Below are 10412 nucleotides of genomic sequence, written 5' to 3'. Positions count from 1 at the left end.
CTCTTCCGCTTACATCTCCATGTGCTTAGTTATGTACATGTGTGTATGCATGCTTGCCTGCCTGATTTCTTGTGTGTGTGTGTGTCTCCCTTCTTCCCTAGCCACACCACATCAGTACTCAGCCATTGTCACTGTGCTCTGTGTGGCCCCTATCGCACACCGTACCTCCGTCTCTCTTTATGACAGCGGCACTCTGATTGACAGCATCTTTTGTCCCGTCCTTATCTCTGGTTGCCTGAACATCTGTAGTGTAGTTAGCTAGCAGCGCTACTGAGACAGAGGGCTGGGAACCTAGCGGGGTCCCCAGAGACACACAGCTTCTAAGGCTGGGAGAGAGACGCGACACAATCCACACACACACGACACACACACACTGTTCCACGTTCCTCACAAGAAGCGGTATTGTGGAACTAGCTCTTAATGACTAGCTCTGGAGAGAGAACGGAGAGCTTCAACGACAATGATATAATTCATTATGCATTAAACAAGCACTCCAGTCTGTGACATTTTAAAGAGCTCCTAAACGTTTTATAACACTGGGAAATCTGGTTTTAATAAGGGCCCGCTCTCGAACGTTAACAGAAGGAGTTTTCTATTCCAGCAGGGAAGGGAAGGGAAAGGAGTGTGCTAGCTAACCAGGCCAGCACAGACAGCTTTTACCCATTAACATACAGCAGTAGCAGAGTGTAAATTCAGCCCAGATACACCACACACACTGGGGCCAGAGCACGATAGACACACAGGCACGCTTATGCACTGCAGCCAGATATACTGTAAAGAGCCAGATTGGAGAAGATGTGTTTTGGTGGATTAAAAATGGGTAGGCCTTCTGCAAAGAGGCTGTGGAACATATTGTACACATTGTATTTAAATACAATCGCGTGCATGCTTGCTGTGTGCTTGCTGTGTGCTTGCTGTGTGCTTGCTTGCGTGCTTGCGTGCTTGCTTGCGTGCTTGCTTGCTGTGTGCTTGCTGTGTGCTTGCTGTGTGCTTGCTGTGTGCTTGCTGTGTGCTTGCTGTGTGCTTGCTGTGTGCCTGCTCGCAGGCTTATGTGTGTTACTAAAGTGAACAGGAAGAGTGAGGTACTCATTTTGAACTCTAGTGATGAGATGAGCACAGTGAACGAGGACAACACTTAACCTGCTTTCAACTCTCTTTCCCTCCCTCTCTCTCTCTCTCCCTCTCTCCCTCTCTCTCTCTCTCTCTCCCCCACCCTTCCTCTCTCTCCAGGTTCTCGTTGGAAGTCCATGACTAACCTGGAGAAGCAGCCGTACTACGAGGAGCAGGCCAGGCTGAGCAAGCAGCACCTGGAGAAGTACCCGGACTACAAGTACAAACCCCGGCCCAAACGAACCTGTCTGGTGGACGGGAAGAAGCTGAGGATTGGAGAGTACAAGGCCATTATGAGGAACCGCCGGCAGGAGATGAGACAGTACTTCACTGTGGGGTGAGTGAGTAACCAACCAAAACCACACACACACACACTTCTGACTGTGGGATAAAGTATTTCCTCACCGTTGTGTAACTTGTCTTTGTGGTCTGAGTTTACTATAAAACACGTTGTGTTGACTGTAAAAATAGCTGTATAAATGCATCTTATTTCATTTTATTCATCCTGATTCCTACATTATATTGTGTTACTATACTGTATTAACTGTTATGTTGTGGTTTTCTCCAGACAACAGGCCCAGCTGCCCTTGTCCTCGGCGGGCGTGGTGTACCCAGGTACCCTCTCCTTGGCAGGCTTGCCCTCCCCCCAGATGCCCTCGGAGCACTCCTCACTGTCCAGCAGCCCCGAGCACGCCGCCCCACCCCTCCAGACCCCCTACCACCCCAGCCTCAAGGGAGACGAGACCCGAGTCAAACAGGAGGAGCTGCGATTGGACGACAGCAATGGTGATGCGTACGACGACTTTGATTATGAGGACGAGGAGGGAGATTATGGAAGCGATAACGACAACCACCAATAATCTGGACGCAGAGCCAATCAGAATCAGTTACCCAGCTTCTTGCTGGGAACAACCCTGTCCGTCCACCAATCCTGAGAGACTATCCGTCCCTTATATCCAATCACATCCAATGTCACAAACCTCGCCCTCCTTTACCCCTTAACCAACAAGGACTCTGGGACCTCAGAGCCAAGCCCCTCCCATTGGAATCCCGATACCAGCAACTGACCAATCAAATCAAGCACAGGACCTGTCACTCACACTGACTGTTACACAGACTGGAGTCTAGGAGGAGACGAGCTGATTGCTGTGACTTCTGCTGAGTACTACACAGTACTACAGCGTACTAACAAAGTACTGCAAGGTATACTAGAGTATTACTGCTGTGTACGCCATAGAGGCAAGATGAGATATACATTATGTCATGAGTAAGCTACTATATGAGGAGAAAACACCGAAAAAACAACCTTTTAGACCAGTTTGACTTCAAAGAGACATTTTTTAAAACAGCAGGCCTGTCAGTTGATTAAAGAGACACTTTAAAATGGCCGACCTGTTTGTTTATAAAAGAGACACTTTTAAAACAGCTTTTTTTTTCTTGGTTCTATGATGTTCTCACTCAGGTACACGGTGCCAACAAGTGGCTTGTGAATGTGATTTGTTGTTTTTGTGCTACAGTTTTAATAATAGATACAAAATAGAAATGTTTCCCTTTTCATTGTAAAGCACCTGACAGAAGTCAAAGCAAAACTTTTATTTAGAATTCTTCTTTCTTCAACTCAGCTGTGTACTGTCAGCAGATATCCTCCCTCTGTGTGTGTGTGTGTGACTCCCCTTATGAGAGTAAAAATGGGACAGTCCAGTCAGGGCCACCGCCATGTGTTGGACAGTGAGGACCGGCTCACTTCAGGGGACTTTGGGGGGGGACCTCAGTCTCTCATCATGGGCCAGCTTTGACAGTACTGTGTGATGAGACAATCTCCCACCAACCTTCTTCTCTCCTTTTACACTCTCGTTCTTTTAACTTTTCTTTGGCTTTCCTTTATTCTGATCATGAGGACTTTGGGTCTTTGGAAGGTACAAAGAAAGGTTTCTTTTAGATATGAAACACCCCCTTGTATGTGTGTGAGAGTGTGTGTCAGCAAGCTCGCTGTGCGTGTGTGTGTGTTTAGTCTGTGTGAGCTGGTTTAGTCATCACTAGGCACTAGATCCCAGAACTCTGTCCCTTTCCAAGACAAACAGAAACACTGGAGTTTCCCCTGTGAGCCCCAGAACTTCAATATCCTGGTGTACAGAGACAGAGAAAGCCCTATGGCTCTCTTGTACACTCACACACACACACACATCCCCAAGCCCCAGTTCCCCAATCGAAACCCCATAACGACTCTACTCCGCTGCCAACTGATCCAGCCAGCACCACAAGCCAACAGCTCTTACCCACAACCCAAATCCTCTCATAATACTCCCAACTGATATCACACAAAGTTGGTGTGTATTTTGTTCTAGAAGTTTGGTGGGTTCCTGTGGGCGCCTACGGGTAATTTAGTTTGACTAAAGCACAGGAGTCTCTGTTGTCTGTCCCCGTTCTGTCCCTTTCTCTGAGAGTCCCCCTCTATGTCCCTCTGTGTCTTACTCTGTCCCCGTCTGTATTCCCCAAAACACGTCATCCTGCTGTTCTTATTGGGAGGAGCTGATCGTTCTATCAGCTCGTCAGTGTTTCCTTTGTATTTGAATACTGTATTTTATTATTTTTATTCAAACTGCCTCTAGTGTAATAATATTATTAACAATAATTATAATGATGGTCAGCGTTTCTTTAAGTTTTAGTAAGTTATGTACAGTATAATTTATTTTGGCCTCTATTGGGTTTATCATGACCAATATGAAATTCTTCGGTCAATGAAGCATTATTATATTTAGCTGGTTTAGAGTATTTACATCTAATGTTGTCCTTTTACTTTGTACTTTATTTGTAATTTAGCATTTTTTTGGTTCCTGTTTTTATTTGTTCTGTTTGTTTAGTATTAATCCTATACGGACGCTGTGTGAGGAGGTAGAGCGACGCGGACGGCAGCCAACGAACGCCTGTCGCTCTTCGTGAAGGAGACTGGACTTTCTATTCACTAACTCTCTCCCCATCTGCGTCCCTCAGCTTGACAACTTAACCCTTTTATGTCCAAACCCATTTCTAAAAGCACTCAGACTCTGTGTGGTCAGAGAAAAGAAGGTGATTTCTTATTTTGTAAGGGTTCATGTATAATGTGAAGTTTCTTCGACTTTCTTTCTTTTTATGAAGATAAAAGAAAACGGTTCTATTATTCTATTCTGTTTTCTCTGAACAAAGGAGCGAGACTCCCGTTTACTAGGGTTGCTATTTTCACTGAGATGCCGTGGAACATTGTTGAGGCTGGCGGACACAGACACACACAGACACAGCAGACACACACAGATTATTAGCAGACACAGTTGTGCAAATGTAATTTAAAAAAAAAAATCTAATTAGGACATGATCAGAACACACACATTTGTGACCCATAGGAAAATCAGTGTTTACTTTGCCTATCCAACGATGTTCTACAGCATAACCTGACATTCAGTAAGATGACCTGTCATATCTATGTGACTCCAGGACTCTGGGGACTTTACTTTGTTTTAGCTCCACACTACGGCCTAGCCATTAGCCATGTCCACTCACTCTACAGGTGTGCTGCCAGATAGTGACCCAGCCAAGTCATGCTTGCTGTAGATGTTTACTCTTACACAATCAATCACAACCATGCCTATTGCCAGATAGTGAGCCTCACAGTCAATCAGACGTGGCCATATAGACAACCTCACAATCAGGCCATGGTGAGACCTAATGCTGGAGAAAGGGTGTCCTGTATTCTGTCTGGAAGCTGTAGGTTAGATAAGTAGGCTAGACAGTTAGGGGAAAGGGAGGGGGTTACAAGTTACAATCATCCCAGCTTGCTAGGTCTGACCCATGCTGAGGTATTATACCGTACTAAGGGCCGGGAGTTTTGTGGCCTGACCATGTGACCTGACCAGGACAAACATTGGGCTCTAGTTATACTAATGAATAGAGTCCAACGTTTTTCATGAGCAGGTTGATAGGATGATAGGCCCTAGTGATGTTGGCTGATACAGCGACGATGATGACCATGATCGCGATGAAGATGATGATGATAATAATAACGAAGACAATCAAATGTCACGAGTGGAGCTCAAAACAAAGTCAGAGTTAGTAAAAAAGAAACACGTATCTTACGGTCTCAACTTGACAAATGGAGAACGATAATTATGTACATATAACATAGAGTTATAGATTTATATTTTGTTCATAACACAGTGTAATATAAGTTGTATATTTCTTTTTCTCTTTTATTGATGTTATTCATGCTACAATAAAAGCAGGAGTTGATGTACTCTTACAAAAAAAAAGAAGAAAAATGACAAATAAACAAAGGAAACAAAAAAAGAGAAGCCGTGGGCTTGCCATGCACCGTCTGTTCTGAGTTCACTTTTTTCAGTATTATTGCCAGTCAAGGCTTTAATAAAAACAGCAATGTGTTCTGTACTGCTCTAATGGTCCTTGTGAGTTCTTTACAATGCACCTACACACATTGGTATATACATAGTATGAACGGAGGCTACGGTAGATACCCGCACACTTCTGAATGCTCATTTTAACGTTTTAAACGGGGGCTTTTGACATTCTTTCATCGGTTTACTTTTTGGACACTGCACTTACTACTGGATGTGTGTGCTGTACTTCTAACTACACATCTGCGCTATATCCAGAATACTGTACCTATTTACAGCTGCACTATATCCAGAATACTGTACCTATTTACAGCTGCACTATATCCAGAATACTGTACCTATTTACAGCTGCACTATATCCGGAATACTGTACCTATTTACAGCTGCACTATATCCAGAATACTGTACCTATTTACCGTGCACTATATCCAGAATACTGTACCTATTTACAGCTGCACTATATCCAGAATACTGTACCTATTTACAGCTGCACTATATCCAGAATACTGTACCTATTTACAGCTGCACTATATCCGGAATAATGTACCTATATACAGCTGCACTATATCCAGAATACTGTACCTATTTACAGCTGCACTATATCCAGAATGCTGTACCTATTTACAGCTGCACTATATACAGAATACTGTACCTATTTACAGCTGCACTATATCCAGAATACTGTACCTATTTACCGTGCACTATATCCAGAATACTGTACCTATTTACAGCTGCACTATATCCAGAATACTGTACCTATTTACAGCTGCACTATATCCGGAATACTGTACCTATTTACAGCTGCACTATATCCAGAATACTGTACCTATTTACCGTGCACTATATCCAGAATACTGTACCTATTTACAGCTGCACTATATCCAGAATACTGTACCTATTTACAGCTGCACTATATCCAGAATACTGTACCTATTTACAGCTGCACTATATCCGGAATAATGTACCTATATACAGCTGCACTATATCCAGAATACTGTACCTATTTACAGCTGCACTATATCCAGAATGCTGTACCTATTTACAGCTGCACTATATACAGAATACTGTACCTATTTACAGCTGCACTATATCCAGAATACTGTACCTATTTACCGTGCACTATATCCAGAATACTGTACCTATTTACAGCTGCACTATATCCAGAATACTGTACCTATTTACAGCTGCACTATATCCAGAATACTGTACCTATTTACAGCTGCACTATATCCAGAATACTGTACCTATTTACAGCTGCACTATATCCGGAATAATGTACCTATATACAGCTGCACTATATCCAGAATACTGTACCTATTTACCGCTGCACTATATCCAGAATACTGTACCTATTTACCGCTGCACTATATCCAGAATACTGTACCTATTTACAGCTGTACTATATCCAGAATACTGTACCTATTTACAGCTGCACTATATCCAGAATACTGTACCTATTTGCAGCTGCACTATATCCAGAATACTGTACCTATTTACAGCTGCACTATATCCAGAATACTGTACCTATTTACAGCTGCACTATATCCAGAATACTGTACCTATTTACAGCTGCACTATATCCAGAATACTGTACCTATTTCCAGCTGCACTATATCCAGAATACTGTACCTATTTGCAGCTGCACTATATCCAGAATACTGTACCTATTTACAGCTGCACTATATCCAGAATACTGTACCTATTTACAGCTGCACTATATCCAGAATACTGTACCTATTTGCAGCTGCACTATATCCAGAATACTGTACCTATTTACAGCTGCACTATATCCAGAATACTGTACCTATTTATAGCTGCACTATATCCAGAATACTGTACCTATTTATAGCTGCACTATATCCAGAATACTGTACCTATTTGCATCTGAATGCAAATGATAAATGATTAAGAAGCCTCAGCCCTTTGTCTCTTCTCTGAAACATAGTAAAGGTAAAAGCAGTATGGTGGCAGTGGTGTAAAGTACTTAAGTAAAAATACGTTCAACTGAAGTTGTTTTTTGGGGTATCTGTACTTTACTTTACTATTTATATGTTTGACTACTTTTACTTTTACTTCACTACATTCCTTAAGAAAATATTGTACTTTTTTCTCCATACATTTTCCTTGACACCCAAAAGTACTCGTTACATTTTGAATGCTTAGCAGGACAGGAACATAGTCAAATTCACGCACTTATCAACAGAACATCCCTGGTCATCTCTACTGCCTCTGATCTGGTGGACTCACTCAACACACATGCTTCATTTGTAAATGGTGTCTGAATTTTGGAGTGTACCCCTGGCTGTCCTTAAATAAAAATACAAAATAAAATGGTGCAGTCTGGCTTAATATAAGAAAAATGGTGCTGTCTGTCTGGCTTAATATAAGACGTGAAATGGTTTATACTTTTACTTTTAAAACTGAAGTATATTTTAGCAATTACATTTACTTTTGATACTTAAGTATATATTAAACCAAATACTTTTAGATTTTTACTCAAGTAGACATTTACTGGGTTACTTTTACTTGAGTAATTTTCTATTAAGGTATCTTTACTTTTACTCAAGTATGACAATTGGGTACTTTTTCTACCAATGTGTGGTGGAAGCCTACCAGTATGAAGGAAGCCGACCAGTATGGTGGAAGCCTACCAGTATGGTGGAAGCCGACCAGTATGGTGGAAGCCGACCAGTATGAAGGAAGCCTACCAGTATGGTGGAAGCCGACCAGTATGGTGGAAGCCGACCAGTATGGTGGAAGCCTACTAGTATGGTGGAAGCAGACCAGTATGGTGGAAGCCTACTAGTATGGTGGAAGCAGACCAGTATGGTGGAAGCCGACCAGTATGGTGGAAGCCTACCAGTATGAAGGAAGCCTACCAGTATGGTGGAAGCCTACCAGTATGAAGGAAGCCGACCAGTATGGTGGAAGCAGACCAGTATGAAGGAAGCCGACCAGTATGGTGGAAGCCTACCAGTATGGTGGAAGCTGACCAGTATGGTGGAAGCCGACCAGTATGGTGGAAGCCGACCAGTATGGTGGAAGGTGACCAGTATGGTAGAAGCCGACCAGTATGGTGGAAGCCGACCAGTATGGTGGAAGCCGACCAGTATGGTGGAAGGTGACCAGTATGGTGGAAGCTGACCAGTATGGTGGAAGCTGACCAGTATGGTGGAAGCCGACCAGTATGGTGGAAGCCGACCAGTATGGTGGAAGGTGACCAGTATGGTGGAAGCTGACCAGTATGGTGGAAGCTGACCAGTATGGTGGAAGCCGACCAGTATGGTGGAAGGTGACCAGTATGGTGGAAGCTGACCAGTATGGTGGAAGCTGACCAGTATGGTGGAAGCCGACCAGTATGGTGGAAGCCGACCAGTATGAAGGAAGCCTACCAGGTTTTTACATTGGTCTTTCACGTCAGTGAAGCCCTTTTAGACGATTGAGATAAACTCAAGATACTACACTTTTTCCCCATGATCCATTGCCCAATCAAAGCCCAGAAAGAAACCCTATCGCCATGGAACCCATGTCGTGTGTTTCCCAGCGATTCAATCAGTTTCATAATGACATGTTAATTCTGCGCCAGGCATCTTATTCCCCACCTATCAGAGGGCCAGCTGTGAGGTGTAGAATCTAATTACAGCCAGTTAAACACCTGATAACCTAATTATCAACAACAAGAGAGATGAGAGAGAGGGATTGAGAGAGGGGTAGAGAGAGAGAGGGTGGGTGAGAGAATGAGAGAGGGAGAGAGAGAGGGTTAAGACATCTTGGGACATCTTAACTCAATTTAAACAGAACAATGATTGGCTGAATTCAATCCGTATTGCTGAAGTATCCCGGTAGATCTGCGTTGAAATTTAAACGCTGCATATGTCGACTCAATCAGAAATTGTCTTTACATTTTGACGTAGATATTCCACGATACAGATTGAATCCTGCCCTTTGTCTGATCGATGTGGAAGGACCAGATCTATTTGTCATTTAAAAAGCTTTTTATATTATTTGTGTGGTTAAGATTCATGTGGGGTTTAAGGTACTTTGAAGCATTCTCTTCAAAGGGTTAAACAAGGACTGTCACTCTCCATGAAATGCTTAAAAGCTGTCCCACGTACATGTCGCTCTGTACACTTCACCGAACAGTCAGACATAAAAACAGTTCAATGCACTCCACAGAGTTGATTTTATATGGCTTTGTTAATTACTGAAGCTTTACAAAACCCTTCAATGCAGGAGGACGCTGTGCAAATTGAGAATTTTTAAGTAAAGAAGTGGTTGTTCTTTGGGGGCAATCTGAATTTTAGATTTCTAGCCTGGAGGAGAGCCTGAGAAAGGGTTTATATGTGAATAGTTGAGGAGAGGAGAGGGTTTTTTCTTTATTGTCAGCAACACAGTAAAGTATACCTTTAAGCTGTTCTGTAGGAAATAAAGGGAGTTTTAGTTTAATTTGAAAGTTATCCACTGGCTATTTTAACCGAATTATCTGTATAGACAAATGATAATAATTCTTCCAGAAGGCACATAATATTTACATACAGTAAGCACTTCTTTGTTTTACTGAATATTGTCGGTTCTTTAAAATTACACAATATCAGTTATTCTCTCTGATCTTAGTTCTTTTATAACTAGAGTTTCTCCTCCGAAATTACGATGAAAAGGCTATATTCAGAGAACTGTGTGTGTGTGTGTGTGTGTGTGTGTGTCTTGGTGCTTGAGTGGTAGCATGTGAGTGTGTGTGTGTGTGTGAGCCTGATTGTGTGTGTGTGATTGTGTACGCAACGACAACTGTTCGTTTAGAGAGGGTCGCCGCTGCGACAGCTCGGTGAAATGTGCAGATTTGAACCGTCCGTGGGTGTTTCTGAAATTGAGTGAAAACGATGTCAGATGAATGATTTAAAGTAGGTAATAGGATGTGATGTG

At 42.6% G+C, this 10412-nt stretch overlaps 1 protein-coding gene across 1 annotated transcript; it reads left to right on the top strand.

Moving 5' to 3' along the window:
• The first annotated feature begins 1196 nt into the window (after positions 1-1196).
• On the top strand, positions 1197-5530 carry LOC115180040 (transcription factor SOX-5). The gene is made up of 2 exons (XM_029741930.1): positions 1197-1447; positions 1679-5530. The coding sequence occupies exons 1-2, from the start codon at positions 1248-1250 to the stop codon at positions 1968-1970; spliced, it is 492 nt and encodes a 163-aa protein (XP_029597790.1). The 5' UTR covers positions 1197-1247; the 3' UTR covers positions 1971-5530.
• The last annotated feature ends 4882 nt before the right edge of the window (positions 5531-10412 follow it).

The sequence above is a fragment of the Salmo trutta genome, chromosome 40 (assembly GCF_901001165.1).
Source record: "Salmo trutta chromosome 40, fSalTru1.1, whole genome shotgun sequence".
Classification (NCBI taxonomy): domain Eukaryota; kingdom Metazoa; phylum Chordata; class Actinopteri; order Salmoniformes; family Salmonidae; genus Salmo; species Salmo trutta.
The sequence above is the reverse complement of the archived record's forward strand: the minus strand, read 5'-3'. Positions and strand labels throughout refer to the sequence as shown.

Bases quoted from the DNA above. Each gene is read 5' to 3' on its own strand.
- LOC115180040 (XM_029741930.1), top strand. From the start codon at position 1,248: ATGACTAACCTGGAGAAGCAGCCGTACTACGAGGAGCAGGCCAGGCTG. The intron at 1,448-1,678 runs GTGAGTGAGTAA...GGTTTTCTCCAG, and splicing joins AGACAGTACTTCACTGTGGG to ACAACAGGCCCAGCTGCCCT.